We start from the raw sequence: 15,481 nt of genomic DNA on the forward strand, positions 1-15,481 counted from the left end.
TTCCTGCTGCCCTGTCTGGAGATGTGAGGGTGAGGAGGGGGAGAGGAACGGGAGGGTGTGAAAGCCTCTATGCAGGACGCTTACGTTTCCAGCTCACACACAAACCCTCTCAGGCCATGGAACAGAGCAGAGCACACCCTTGCCCCTCGTAACCCACCGTCTTCACTCCTTGCACCTCCAGGGAGGGGGAAGCCCTCTACAAAATGATACCCCGCTCCCCCCAGCATATGCTTGTACGGAGATACATACAGCTAGGCAAAAAGCAGCTTTCCCCATTCCTTCTTGCCCCTCGTAACCCACCGTCTTTACTCCTTGCACCACCAGGGAGGGGGAAGCCCTCTACAAAATGATACACACACACACACACACACCCCCCAGCATATGCTTGTACGGAGATACGTACAGCTAGGCAAAAAGCAGCTTTCCCCATTCCTCTTGGAGATCAATTGCTTTTCTTCCAAAGAATGACCATTTCTTTGAAAGATTATTACTAGAAAAGCTAATAAAACGCTAAGACTGTAACAAAAGCCTAAAGACATCCAAGTAGAAACAACACCTAGAAGGTTAAAAAAAAAGGCAGTAAGACCCAGAAAAAAGGTCTCAAGTCAGTCCTATTAGTTTAATGCAACTCCTGCATTGACTCCTCTTGCACCATCATAACAAAGCATGCTGTAATTTAAAATCTTGTCAGCAATACTTCAAGGACGCTCTGGTTTTCATGCCAAGTGTAACACAACATTTCACAATACGGACTGTTCCCCCAGCTGCTGTGCAGAAAGCTGCGCAGAGGGGAGTGGGAACATTGCACAGAGGATGAAAGAGTTTTGTCTGCACGTAATCTCTATCGGTCACAGGTAAGTTTTAAATCTGTGCTGGCTTCGTGGGAGGGCAGGGAACAGGCACTATGGTTCTGTCCCCATCTGAACAAGTCCCAGGTAGCTCAGCAGGCAAGGCAGCCTCGTAACTCAACCTCGGTGTAATGATTTAAAGTTTGGAATAAATATGAAATAATTTGTTGCCAGTCCTCCCCTTCTTCGTGCTTCCAGAGAAGTTCAGCCAGGCTCTTAAGCTATGTACCAAAAATTAAAAAAAAAAGAAATATTTCTAATATCCACTGGAAAATGAAGGCACTGTATCTCGATGATTGCCTTTTGTCCCTTAGCTAATGTCTTTCCAGGGATCAAGAAGTGTAGAATGTGGCTCTAGGGTCAACATAATAATTCAACTTAATAATGTTGGTTATTTTCTCGTTTGTGCCTGAAGTGACAGGCAGATAAATGATACAAATCAAAAGGCAGAGGACATGGCAGAGGTGGACAAGACTAAATACCTGGGAAGCTATAAATTAAGGAGAAGATAATTCAACACAGGTGCTTTCATCTAGCTGAAAAACACCGGGTGACCAAAATCTTGCAACATTTTAACAAGTGCAGATTACTGTTGGCATGGTGAAAAGATTCTGTGCTTTCTTTTGCCTTCCTTTATGGGGCCTGAGGTTGGCAGTTTCAAAGGGAGCGGGGATGGTAGGTTAACTCCCAGTCTCATGCAGAAGCACAACTCTCATGTTCCCTATATCAATTCCAAATATTTCACAAAAAGTGGTGTATTGGCATTCAAAACACAAGACAAGCTAAATGCGTTTTTACACTAAATTCTCAATTCTCCAATTTCTCATTACACTTTAAACTGATGGTTTGGTGATTCAATTAGCATTTGGTGTATTCCTTGGCCACAGACAATGCCTACCTCACCAGGCTGGAAGGAGCATTCGGACTATTTCATTGTTTTCCTCACCCAGCAAAGCTTAACATTTATTAAAGCTTTAACGGCAACCATCACATTTATAGGTTCATCAAAGATGAAGAGGGATTCTGCTACAGATCTTTTCTTCAGTTCCTAAAGACTTCTCAATCAAGTACCTTTTGTCCTAGCTTCATTAGCATGTGCCCACACAAGCAATCCCCCTTTTTCTAGAGTCAGGAAGCAAACCTTCAATACTTATAATCCCAGCCAGTATTTATCCAAGTACGCTGTTACTAAGCAAATAATGACCGGTCCTTGAAGTGGTTTTATGACTCAGAGCAGTGAAACAAGACAGAAAGATCGATTTCTCCGGAGCTTACAGTCCTGCCTTCTCTCTTTTTTCCCTTACCCTAAGATTTCCTTATTTTAATAAAAACTATAATAACTTAATGTGTGGTATCTAACCATTAGTGACAGATCCCAGTATTTCGCCCCCCCCCCCAGAGGAATTAATTCTACAGAACAATCTCAGTATTTTATGTGAAGAAGCTTTCTTTACCTTGCCATTAAATTGCTCTCACTGGTATTTCCAGTATGTCTGCCATGCATTTTGTAATTATGGGCATATTTGTAAGACAAACATTACATGCATTAAATTACATATGCTGTATTTTTATCACAAAACATCAAGAGGGATCTAATGTTTGAACACTCAACTTCAAAAGCTCTAACAGGAGTCAGAACTCCAAGTAGTGAAAGCGAAACCTTTCCCAAGGAAAAGACTTGAGGAATAAGAAATTCTGGAAAATTTTATTCAAGTGTGTTTGTTAGCTGGCCATGCCATTTCACTGTTTTCACTGTTATTAACTCTTTTCAAATTGCGTAGTTTCTTCTTAACACCTCCTTATAATTTAGTTTGGCCAACATTTAGAATTTTTATGGCCAAGGACAACAGAAGTCTTATTATGATTTTCTTCTACATGGTAGAGAAACAGACCAAATTTAGTGATGTTGAACACTTGTTACTTGCTCTACATAAACTTTAAGAAACACATTAATGATTCATTTGTGTTTGTAAAATAAAATCTTCACAGAACAAGTGCATTTTGCCTTAAGCAATACATTTTGTATATACAAGTTGAAAAAAGCCCATCTAGAACAGTGAGAAATTTAAGAAGATCGGAAAATTGAGGTGGGGCATGTATCTTGAAATACTGTGCTGCCTTTATCAGTTTAGTGTACAGTTTGATTAACAAAGTATCTTTGTGTGAAATGCTGGTTAGAAAATATGCAGCTTCATCAGTAAAGTACACAAATTTTCCACATTTATGGTATTCGGTTCCCCTAGTGAATTATACAGCAGAGCTGGAGAGGTTCACAGCTGGATGTACAAATTACAAAGGTGGATCAGCCAAGTGTGCATCTTCATTTAAAAAGAATTTTCAAAAAGCCAGTTAAAATTCAGCATGTCCCCCGGCTATCAAACTATGCAATTTGATCTGCAAACCACTGAACAATGTAACTAGAAGGGTATTCCACTGCATCAACACAGCCAATACGGACTGGCTTTATTGCTCAAATAATCATCCAACACATCACATGTGGACAGGAAATCAAGAAGTTTAAATAAGTGATATTATATTCAGCTTTTACAGTTAGAAAATAATTCTACCTCCTCTAAAGGGTATCACACAGATTTAGTAGACCAAACATTGCAGCTTCAATATTCCTTTGCATCACTACAGACCTCCTTTTGGCTTCAGTGGACACTAAAGCCGATACGCAGGATGTCTGTAGAGTACAATGGAGAAGAAAATACGATGGAGAAGAAAATACTGAGCTACTTCTGAAGAAACTAAACCTGGTACGGGAGAAAAGAATGGCATGGTTAAGTCACCAGACAAACAAGGTAGCTTAGTCATCATAAGCCAAGTTAGGCCCACAGTTTATTCAAGGACATGGTTTATCAGATTTGCTCATGAACTTATTACAGATCTCTCTTTCAATCTCCTTTGACCCTCGCTGTTTAGGAGCAAGATAGCTGTGAAGTGTGCACATGTACATATACATTTTCATAAGACACTTCCATCGTTTTTCCTGTACTTCTCCTATTTTAGAGCACAGTGCACTGACGGGATGGTTAAACTAGGATGATGTAACTTCTTGTGACCTTCACAGTCCTCATTTAGGGAATGGAATTACTGAATTCACTTTAAGAATTTTAACAGCTTGAAATTTTGTTGTAATGATGATTTCTTTTTTGTCTCATTACTCCCTTGGGAAAGCAATGGGAGAGTACAATGTGATCAAGGCTCTGCAATTGAAACTGATAGAGAAAAATGAAGCAAAATGCTGTTGTTGCTTAGAAACATGTACAAGTTTTGCTCCAATACTCAGTGTCCTTTGTCACAGAATGATTAATGAACATACAGTGTTTGTTTACTGCAGGAAATTAAGGCAGTAAATAAAAGCACTATCACTTTTATTTATCAGAGAAGACTCTACAAGGACAAAGAGCAAGAAACCTAAGATGAGAACAGAGAACAAAGAATCACTTTATGAATTGTATGATGTGTTAGCACTATCTAATAGGTAATTTTAAATGACATGTTACACGCATAAGAATTATTTTATATGAAAAAGGGATGAAGAAAATTCTGGTGTAAAAGCCAAAAAAAAAAAAAGCTCCCAACAGTTTTTGGGAAGAGGGAAAAGGAAAACGATACAGGGAAAAGAGCTCTGCAGAACGACAGCTCTCCACAGAGACAAAGCATATTGCTTTCCAGCTATCTGCACAATGAACTAACTCCTCGAATTATCTTTGAGTCATACCAATCAGCTGTTTTTATATTATCAAAAAGCACACTGAACAATTTTTATTTCCAACTGAACATGGAAATAAATAAAAGATATACCTTAAAAGTCCCACTTAACATAAAGAGAAGATGTCTTCCTGTGTCTGTAAGTCTTTTCATTACACTAGATATTCTGCTTCTGATTGGGATAAATTCCACACTGTTAATGGCTTCCTTGCTTGGAGGTGTGGCTGTCCTAACAAACTTTTTTGTAACTTGGCTCCCAAAGCCATTCCTTCAACAGACTCTGCAAGCACAGCGCGGTAACATCTTTGGCTATTAGTGTGAATCCTAGATCGATTTTTTAAAATGTGAACAGAATGGAACGATGAATATAATGTAATATCCATTTTTCAGTTGGAAAATGAATTTACAGTAGCAACAAGTTTAAAAGCAAGGTGAGACTGATAAAACTATTGCCTGCTTAATTTTACAATAAAGAACATTATCTAGCAAGGCGCAGAGAATCTGGATACCCCCACGGTATGCTTGCTCTAATTTTACTACTTTTTCCTCCAGACAGGAGGTTTTGTCAAATACAGACTTAACAAACCTTAAAGATTTAAAATTTAAAGGCAATGTGAGTCTTAAAATATGATAACTGAGAGACTAAATGATATAAAACTTAATTATATTACTGAAATTTAGATACATAGCCTAATTTCTTTTTCTTTGAATTATAATGATACTTAGATGAAGGCAGAGAACAGAGTTAGATTTTCATTTAACTTGAATCATAAAAACCAGTTCGACTCCTCAAGACTTCTAACTCCAGTTGGAATTGTCTTCTGCTTTCTCTGACAAATTTTTCATACCAAGCAGCATACCGTGCTGACTAAATAGCTAAATATACAAGTTGCTGGAAGCACAGAAAGCCACCACTGCCCCCTAAGCAAAATAATGAAATCCTTTGTTTTATAGAAAAGTGCATCTTTTAGGTGTCTTTCACTGCATTACTTGAAACAGAAATTAAACAGTCTCTTGATTTGTGAAATGCGTCAACAACTTCATGTTTTCTCCCTGCTTTAATGTATTCACTTCTGTAAAAAAATAGCAGCTTGAACCTCTTTCCACAAATATTCAGCCTAAATAAATTCAGCCTCTACCTAAAGTAACCTGTATTCCATCACACTTTCCAGAACTTTCTCAGGTGGTAACCAACCTCTAGCCATAATCTAAATAGAGTTCACTCCAACTTCAGAATTTTACATCTTATTCTTTCTTCTCCTTCTTCCATTTTGATTAGTAAGAAATGAAGTTTCGTTCATCTTCAGCCATTCAGAAAGGTGCAATGGCAAATCACGCACTTTTCTCCTGGGCACACATATGTCCTTGTCTCTGCCACCCTCTAGAGGATGCGGCAGAGGGGAATTCACTTACAATTGAATACACTTGTAACATATTTATAAAGAATAGATAATATATACAGCTTTTTACAATTTGTTGGATACTGCATCTAAGATTTGTTTTCCAAACTTTTCTGCACACTGGTACACATTGCTATGATTGCTACCAGCAAGCTACCCAGTTACCTCCGTAGGAGTTGGCTGTATTTGCAGGTAGGTAATGGGTTCAGTAGTTCATTCAAGAGCCAGTGTGACAGGCTTTTTCCTGCTGTCTCCTATATTGCACCTGCAAATTAGTCAAGGTAGCACTATATGTTTTTGACTATTGAGCAGACAATACACTCAACAAATTTTGTCTCTCTCATTCTTTCTGTTTTTTCCTGTTTTATTTGTATCATTATAATTGTAGCCATAATACATGCATTGGGGATTTCTGTTAACAGCTCCCACCATGCTGCTTGAATGAGAGCTTTGCCTCAGTAAAAGCAGCAGATTTAGCTTTCTGTCAGACGTGTCATAAGAAAAACACAGCTTGCGGCTTTCCTAGACTGGCAGTGGACGAGATTACATACTTTCAGCTATTAGACTGTCACCTCTTACATCTCCCGGAAGGTTTTGTTTTATCAAATGAAGCATCTGTGGCAGCTGTGCCTGATTATTAGTGGAAACATTATGTAAACACAATTCTGCATCTCGCTGTAAAGCAGCAGCTCTTCAACCAGGAATAAGCCAATTCTTGAAATGGTTAAACATCTAATCATATATTTTCCACGGCTCTTCTTCCCACAACAACTCTACAAGTTCCATTAAGTAGTCTTTAAAAGAAACCCAGAGAGTATACCTGCATAGATTGACAGCAAAGAGCATTCGCCCCTCAGCACTTTAATGCAGAATATAGCTGGCTTATAAAATATATGTACCAGCTTGACTAGGAAAAGTAAGTCACACTGATAATTGCCTAAGGCATTAAAGCATTCATCCAATCTAGATTAGACCCTGATTTCTAGGTGAGCTAAGCTTACATCTTGAGAATCGCACTCCTGGATGCTCTGATTTTCTTCCTTTCTTGAGGCCACCTGAAGATTTTCTTTCTCTGCTGAGGTATTTCGCTGGATGTGGGAAATAAAATAAAATAAAAAAAAAAAAAAAGAGTTAATATAGATAAAATTTCAGAAAAGTCACATTTGAAAAATCAGGATAACAAGAAACCAAGAGGTGAGAAACTGCAAACTGTTAACTACTTTATACACTGCACTGTCAGCAGATTTCGTAAAGGGAATGTTGTAATATTCACCCTCATTAAAGCACTCCTTTGTAAAGGATTGTTTCCACATATGTAATCAAGACTTTCTACCTGAAAACTGACCACAGAAAAGTGACTTGATGGTATATTTTTTTGTATGTTAAGTAAAATAAAATGAAATACAAATTAAACTGTATTTTCTTTTGTGCATACATTTGGATGGGTGAAGTAAAGGAAGGGGGGAAAAAAAAAAAGGCGTTTTCAAAACTCCTATTTCTCTGACTCTTGTGGATTGTGGGGAAGATTTAGGCCCTGAGTTGAAGCCATTTATAAACTGCTTTAGCTTACTTCAGCTGCCTGCAGCGTCTCCCTGCTGGGACCTCACATCACTGCGAGCTGGCAAAATGTATTCCCTTTCATGCCTCTCCCTTACCTCCTTAGGCTCAGAACGGATGGCTGTACGGGACAGGTACCCTATAATCTGGGCTATCACGTTATATAAGCAGTGCATTTCTTTCCACTAAAACATTGGCCATTTTAGGCAGGTTTTCCCATATTTCCTGCAACTTTGAAGATTCAAAGGGACACGAGCAGGAAGGAGATCTACTGCTTTTTTACAGAGAGCTTGCACTGTATTTATACCTCAGTATTTTTTAATTTAGCTTGATAACTTCACAATTTTGCGGCCTTAAATACTAGGCCATGGCATAACATGACAAGGAATTATTTCAAAAAGAAATGATCCATAAAATCTGGAAATGTATTACTGAACTGACTGGATATCCTGAGACACATATCATTGCTTGTACACCACAACTGCACACTCTGCTGAGACATAAATTACCTAAACCAGCTGGGGGCACCACAATTTGCCGATAGTCATGAGATTATTATTATGACCACCTTGTTATTCTTAGTTCTGCAGAATTATTTGTTTAAAAACCATTCATCTTCCAAAGTCTAATTCACAGTCCACTGAAATTCATGGGAGGAATGTAAATGAGATTTATAAGCATTTCCAAAATATACCTTTGCTAAAAAAAGCTCCCAACAATAAAAACACCCTACAAAATCCAAATCAAAACATAATGCCTTGTTCTTACTCTGATACAATATATTCCAAGAAAATAATCCAATCAAAAAACCAGCATTGACAAGCCTCTCTTTTTGTTATAAGTTTCAGATCGTGAAGAGTTTGTAACTATCCCTAGGGATTTGTTTTCCATCGAATTGTCTGCAAGACATCTTGAAACGTTTCAGGGCAATGGGGACAGGGAACAAATCAAACCAATTTCTCTGCAAAGAAAAGTTAGAACTTCAGACACCAGTTCTGAAAGCTTGAACCATCCTTCCTTCATGTCATTTATACTGCACTGAATTACTCATGAATACAAAGTTTTCAAAAATGATGGAGAACGGAAGAAAACAAACCTGGCTGGTTACTATTTGCAATATAATAATTGTAATAGTCTCTGTTTAATAGCTCTTCAGTGAGGAATTGTTAGTTTTATAGAGCAACTGACTACTACAAAAAGCAATGAGGAGGTGAACAGATTAAGAAGACCACTATAAATAATTGTTTTGTTAAATAATAAATGTCATTTCATACCTGTATTGAGTGATTTGCCTGTTTGCACTGAAAGAATTACCACAGTTCTGCAAACTTAAATTTCTTCCCATTGAACAAGAGGGGCGTATGTACAGTGAACTATCGTACACACATTCACCTGATTTCTTGGTGACTTGAACCAGTAAATCCACAGGGGATGCCAGGAAAACCAGCCAGCTTGAAGCCTTATTAACTCAGGAGAATAAGCGTCTGTGAATTTGATTCCTGCCCAAGATTGTACCACAGAAAATTATACATGCAGCATACGTACCCAATTTCTCAGCAAGTTTACTCGTTTCTACAGAACAAGGGGAAGTTTGGGATATTTAGGTGAGGCTGTCATCAAGAAAACACTTACCCAGTGTCACGTTTTCAAATGCTTACAGCATTTCCTACCTCTAGGAAAATGAAATACAGGAAAGTTTCCAATTCTCATCCTCTTTAATATTGAAAATAGTCAAGTGCAATATTATATCCTGGAAGTCTTCCCCTTTTTTTCTATCCCCAAACAAGATATCACAGTTTTCAAGGTGTTTCAAGTTTTCATATGATTGCCATAACCAGTAGGACCAGAATCTGTAACAGCCTTTAAAAATCACTTGCCACAGCTGCACTGCTCAGCTGCCAGCCAAGCTAGGGAGCCACGTGGAGCCCGCTTCATTCCCTGTCTGGTTTCCAACTGATACACATCGCAGCATCACTTGCTATTGCACAACCATCATCTCCAATTATTTTTCATATTGCTACCCTGGGCTGACACTGATCTGCATGTCCTGAGTTCTAGTTTAAAACCCCTCCGTGCTTCTTGCAGCAGCCAAAGGAGGAGAGCAGAACAGAGGGCAAGGAGGTGTCTTGCCAGGCCCTGGCTATGTCCTGTAGATTTGAGTCCTGTCCTTATGGTCAGAACGCCACAGGGCTTTCCTGCATCTTACAAAAGTCCTTTTAATCTGTAACATTTTGAGACAAAGACTGACTTCTTACATGGGGAAAAAAAAAACCCCAAACCAAAATAAAAATTAGTATTTTTGAAGGCTTAACTGTTTGCTGATGATGTGGGAGTCTTTGAGGTAGACTTTGCAAACAAGATCCTTTGTTATTGAAAATAATCTCTCCCAATAAAAAAATGGAAATGCTATTATTTGTCTGAATGAAGCCTATTTACTAGACTGACAGTTTACCTAATAAAAATGCCATCACGTATTCCAGAGTGGAACAGTTTGGAAACAGTCTCTGAACTCCTTCCCAATTTGCTTAAAGCTTTCTGAACCCTCCTCAAAGCTTTTCGATACAGGCTTTCGCATATGAACATTTTTTCAAGGATCAGCAACCCTTTTATCTTTTTTGCTTTGAAATAATTTAGAAATTACAGCATCTTCCTGGTGAGACCTCACAAGCTTGACTAAAAACCAAGCTTTGCCTTTCAGATACTTAAAATAAACAAAATTGTTTACAATGCATTTAATGTATATGCTTGCAGATGAACCTAGACTCCGTTGGTGTGCGCTTTGCTTGCAGCAAAACTTCCAGAATACTTATGACAGAGAAACAAGCCAAACTCATTATTTCTTTGACTTCTCTTCCAAAGTCTGCACTGGAATAAATGACAAGATCCCAGTTCTGCTTCATGCCTTTGAAATTTCCTTCAGTTATGCTTTATATATTTTTCACTTCTAACATCATGCAAATTTCCCTCACAAAGCGTGCCCTATTGTTATAATATCCTCATCTTAACTGCTAAATAAAACTGTAAAGCTAGGTCAACTGAGTTCCATCTTCCATAATGCTTTTTGACTTTGATATGTAGTTCAATTCTTTCTTATATTAGAAATAGTCTTATCAGGTCTTTCTTCTTCCCACATGGCTTTTTGGCATGACTGCACAACTCTCACTCTCTCCAGTCAGCGTTTGTTCATTTGAGATGCCAGAGCGCTATTGACAGGACTGTTTGCCAGATGACCTGCCAACACAAATACGGGTTCCATCAATGCATTTATTTCCTATTACCTTGACTCTCACAGATTACTCTTTTCTACACTATGGGTTTCTAGTGATATTCAATTTCCGTGTTAAAAAAAAAAAAACAAACTTAAGGATTCTCATACAAATCTAACAAGACTGCATGGCATTTTGAATGTAAGCAAACAAACTAAGCAGTTTCTGGCGGAGTGCAAGTTCATAATACCCAAGGACAACCCCCCCTCGCCCCAGTTCTATGAGAGCCATGATGATTTTTCTCTAATGATGGGCAATGTCCCGATATGCATATTCATAGCGTCTTTTGATAAGCATAAGTCATCGGAGTTTGCCCAGAAACACATTTTTTTGCTACAGAAGGCTTCACCGGCCCAATCGACAAACATTCAAAAACTACCTATAGCAAAGACTTGCTAGCCTGATCTTGGCGTGCCCGTTGTGCCTGGCTGCACTCCGTGACATCCGCCTGGCACGCTGAGCTAGGCCTGTCTCGGAGACCCCCCTGGGCGGGGGGTTGCTTCTATTCACCTACCTCCTGCAAGGTTACCAAACAGATGGCTTGCAAAGCGGCTACAAATGGGAAACAACCAAGCCCCGAGTCGTCCCCGCTTCTCAGCGCACTCCAACATTTTGTGTTCTTCTGGGAGAGGTCTTATTCCTCTGGGATGGAAATGGCTTATTGTCACGTCTAGGAAATCCAAAATTGATCGAGGATTTGTAGCACTTACTGGGAAAAAATGAGCAGTTTTATATGTAGCAGGTGGATGAAGTTGTAAGAGCTTTTCTGGGCAAGGTGCACAGTGCAAGAGCCAGAAATACCTCCTTTCCAAAGTCAGTTCTCTCCAACTGCTCCTGGAAACCAGGGAATTTGCCTGTACATCAGACGCGCACACAGGCCAACCGCCACGTAATGCCTCACATACTTATTTCAGTCAAGAAAAAGGTATCACCTTTTCCTTCCTCCCTCCTTCTGAGTAGCACCGTTTGCAACTACAGAAGTTTGCAGTTGCTTTTTGGATTGTATGCTAGACTTTTGACTCGCTCTCCTAGCCCTACAAATCTCAGACGTTTTGAAGTAATTGAATATCTATCATATCTTTCCACAACAGAAATCGCAGATAAGTATGCATTAATATCTATGTATAGTATAAAGGAAATCACTGCATTGCATTTCATTCTGTCCTGACTTTAAAATCTTCCACAGTTTAACTCACATGCAGAAGTAAATAAGTCCAATTCTAATAACGGCAATCACCCTATATATTTCTATGATAGTGATGGTCCTTGTACAGATATATTTGTCTGTATATGCAGTAGAAGTAACTAGCTTTTCTCTATTGCACAGTCAATATTATTCAACAATAAGTGAGAGAGACATAGCTCAGTTTTTATTTCTATTTAATGCACATTTATATAGGGAAATTGTTCTCAAAGGACTGAAAAACCTACAATGTACCAAATCTTTAAACTTCTAGATACTGTTTCTTAAGTAAACAGAATTGCCCTTTTTTTTTTTTTTATTTGCACTATATTAAAATGTCTTTAAGGTGGAAAATAGCTGCCTACTGGTATATATTATGCCAACACTGAGCACAGAGCACAAGAATCAGAAGTTTTGCAAGGAATCTAGGACAAACTCATTCCCATTAAAAGTGAAAATTGTTAGGCCACCGTTAACAAAGATATCACAAAAGACCGTATTTTCTTTTCTTCACTTTTCACATGCATTTGTCTTGGTTCTAATGAAATCTCTCCAAGATGAACATTCACAATAACCTCAAATGGCCGAACATCCATCAGAGGGAAAGGACTTGTTCTTTCAAATAGATCATTTGGGATGATAGATGACATATTTAGATGTTAATTTCCTGAATCATCCTTTTCATAACATTACTACGAGTGCCGAATTTTCCCTCACACACGCAGCCTCCTCCCAGCAGTATGTTATGTTGGACATTAATGTTTTTAAATTTTTCTTTGTTAAGTGTTCTGGGGTCTTTCCTCCCTTGAAAAAAACCCCTAACTCTAAAACAAAACAAAACAATTCAAAAAGTTTCATTTGTCAAGAGCTAGGAAAAGCCTTGATTTTTTCGAGCGCTGTTTGTACTATTTCCTACTACATAATTCTTCCAGTTAAAGTCAATCTCCTTGGGAAAAAAAACTAGTTACTAACCACTGCAAACCAGCAGAACACATCTCTAACTTGAACATCTTTTCTACATGAGAGCCACTACAGTGCCCCCTGAACTTGAGAGAGGTGGAGGATGACTGTCGGAGACCAGAGCAAAGCACCCTCGCCATGGGAGCCCAGTACAACGTGTAGCAAACACACATGTTTGAGTTTGTACTTGAAGATAAGAAAGCAGCACAGAAACAGAAGATGAAAATAATAATAGGTCACCTTCCTCTGGCAATATACAAAATGTATTTGCATTTTCAGTATGGAGTGGAACTCATTAACTACGCTCAGGCATCCACTGTTTCAGTTGTTACAAAATGCCTCCAAGAGAGCTGCAAGGGGCCGGTAAGGGAGGCAGGACTTGCAGGACCGCAGTGCCCTTCTACAGAAATAGCCAGAGAACTATTTTAGGGCATCTAAACAGGCAACGGATGCCAATTTAATGCAATTCCCCAACTACCTAGCTACACACAAATAAAAAGAATCCACATCTGTTTATCATTGTGCTCTGAATTCTGCTGGTTTTTTCTAACACAGCTTATTTTGAAAGTGGTGCATGTTTCAGATAATTTACATGATTTCTAGCAGAACTGTAAACCAACGTTTTCCATTGCCTCACTTTGTAACAACCCCAGTTTCTTATTTATATTTCCATGCGGGGGGGGGGACACCCTCATAAAAATGTATGCAAAACGTTTTCTCAGGATCAATAAGATGAGCTCTGTGATGATTCATTGTATCTCAGTTTTCAACACAGAGTCAAAATTATGTATTTACTTCTATTTAACTGCAAACAAGATAGAGGATATCTAAGTCACATGCTTCAAGAAAATTAAGCAAAAGTAAACAAAACAAATTCTCATAAGATTATACAAGAGAGCGCGCTAAAATTACCTAAATTAATTGAAAACAAAACTTAGAAATACTCTTCCTTGTACTGACCTTGTGAAAGTCATAAATAATCACCTACATTAAGCTGAGGACAAAACATTGCCATCTCTGTCACATAGCAGACGTGGATATTTTGTATGAAATGTATGAGACAATAAAAAACCAGGATTATTAGAGTCAACTGTTAGGTAGACTGTTCAGGAAAATTAAACACTAAAGAGAACATCATATGTCACAACATTCTGGAACCCAGTGAGGCTACACATTTAGAGTCCAAATTATTTTTTAGTCAATAACGACCACCATAAAAGAATCTAAGTAGTTCTAAGCAGTATTTAGTGCACACATACCACACGTGTGTGCACATATAATTATATATAATTTATAATAGCTAAAATACAGCATGATATATAATCTTGAGATAATATATTAATTTAGATATAATTGCATATGTGTGATTGTGTGTGGTAATATATTACTTTAGATATAATTGCATATGTGTGATTGTGTGTGCCAAGTGTGAGAGAAAAAAACAGCACAAGATAGAAATTAAGTATCACCAGTCTAATCACAAAATTCATTTTTTAATCAGGTCAACGTTAACGTCCTGGTTCTTATTCTTCCTAACTGACAAGATAAATAGAAAATTCAATAAACTATGACATTAAAAGTATGTTTCCAGTATTTAAGGAAAAAACACAAGGTGACAATTTCAAGAGTTAGAGAAAGCAATGGGTTTGTTCGTTCTTTATGTATTTTTCTAAATTTTCTTCCAGAAGACACATTTAATGTTGAAGAAACTGTTGTTAACATTTGCTGATGTTTAGATTTGAAGGTCACTGCAAGTCCTCTAGAGCATGCATTATTTTTTTGTATTGGTTTTGGTTTTTTTTTTTTTTTGACAGTACCTGTTTTATATTGTCCAATACTCTGTGGTTAATAGAGTAGATGTTCACTTGCACAAAGGACAGTAAGGAAGCAACTTCCTGGTGGTTTTATTTTTTTATTATTATTTTTAACAGGAGTTGAATGGCTCTTATATCTTAGACTATATAGACTATTTAGTAGTAGTAGTAATAGCAGCAAGAAAAAAAATACTTGTAAGATGGCTTATGATGGCTTACAGGAAAAAACCAGAAAAATTCATCAGGTAAACTATTCAATGTGAAGCCCTTGTTCTGTTCTAGAGTTGTACATGTCTTGAGCAGCCTATGCAGTAGTTTCCAAAGTAAATGTTTATAATGCCCAGGCTACCAAGTGCTTGAAATAGAAATAAAGCACAGAAAAGGATGACAATTCTACTCCCTCCTTGCAGAGGGAAGAACAACAGGATTGACACCGACAGTTTTTGAGTTTGTATAAATGTGTAATAACCTGAGAGCAGAGCACATGGAGGCCAGGGAGGTAATTTGAGATAGCCAGCATGGCTTCACCAAGGGCAAGTCCTGCCTGACGAACCTAGTGGCTTTCTATGATGGTGTGACAGCATCAGTGGACAAGGGAAAACCAACAGACGTCATCTATCTGGACTTCTGCAAAGCCTTTGACACGGTCCCCCACAACATCCTTCTCTCTAAATTGGAGAGCTATGGATTTGATGGGTGGACTGTTCGGTGGATAAGGAACTGGCTGGATGGTCGC

General features: G+C 38.2%; 1 protein-coding gene across 1 annotated transcript in view; it reads right to left on the reverse strand.

Annotated features, from left to right (window-relative positions):
- LUZP2 (leucine zipper protein 2) overlaps positions 1-15,481 on the reverse strand; it is a 196,909-nt gene that overhangs the window by 4,397 nt on the left and 177,031 nt on the right. The window contains exon 10 of the mRNA XM_009638176.2: positions 6,967-7,053. Coding sequence (XP_009636471.2) covers positions 6,967-7,053 — 87 coding nt within the window. The remainder of the gene's footprint in view (positions 1-6,966; positions 7,054-15,481) is intronic.

Source organism: Egretta garzetta, unplaced genomic scaffold (genome assembly GCF_000687185.1).
Source record: "Egretta garzetta isolate BGI_Z169 unplaced genomic scaffold, ASM68718v1 scaffold455, whole genome shotgun sequence".
Classification (NCBI taxonomy): Eukaryota; Metazoa; Chordata; class Aves; order Pelecaniformes; family Ardeidae; genus Egretta; species Egretta garzetta.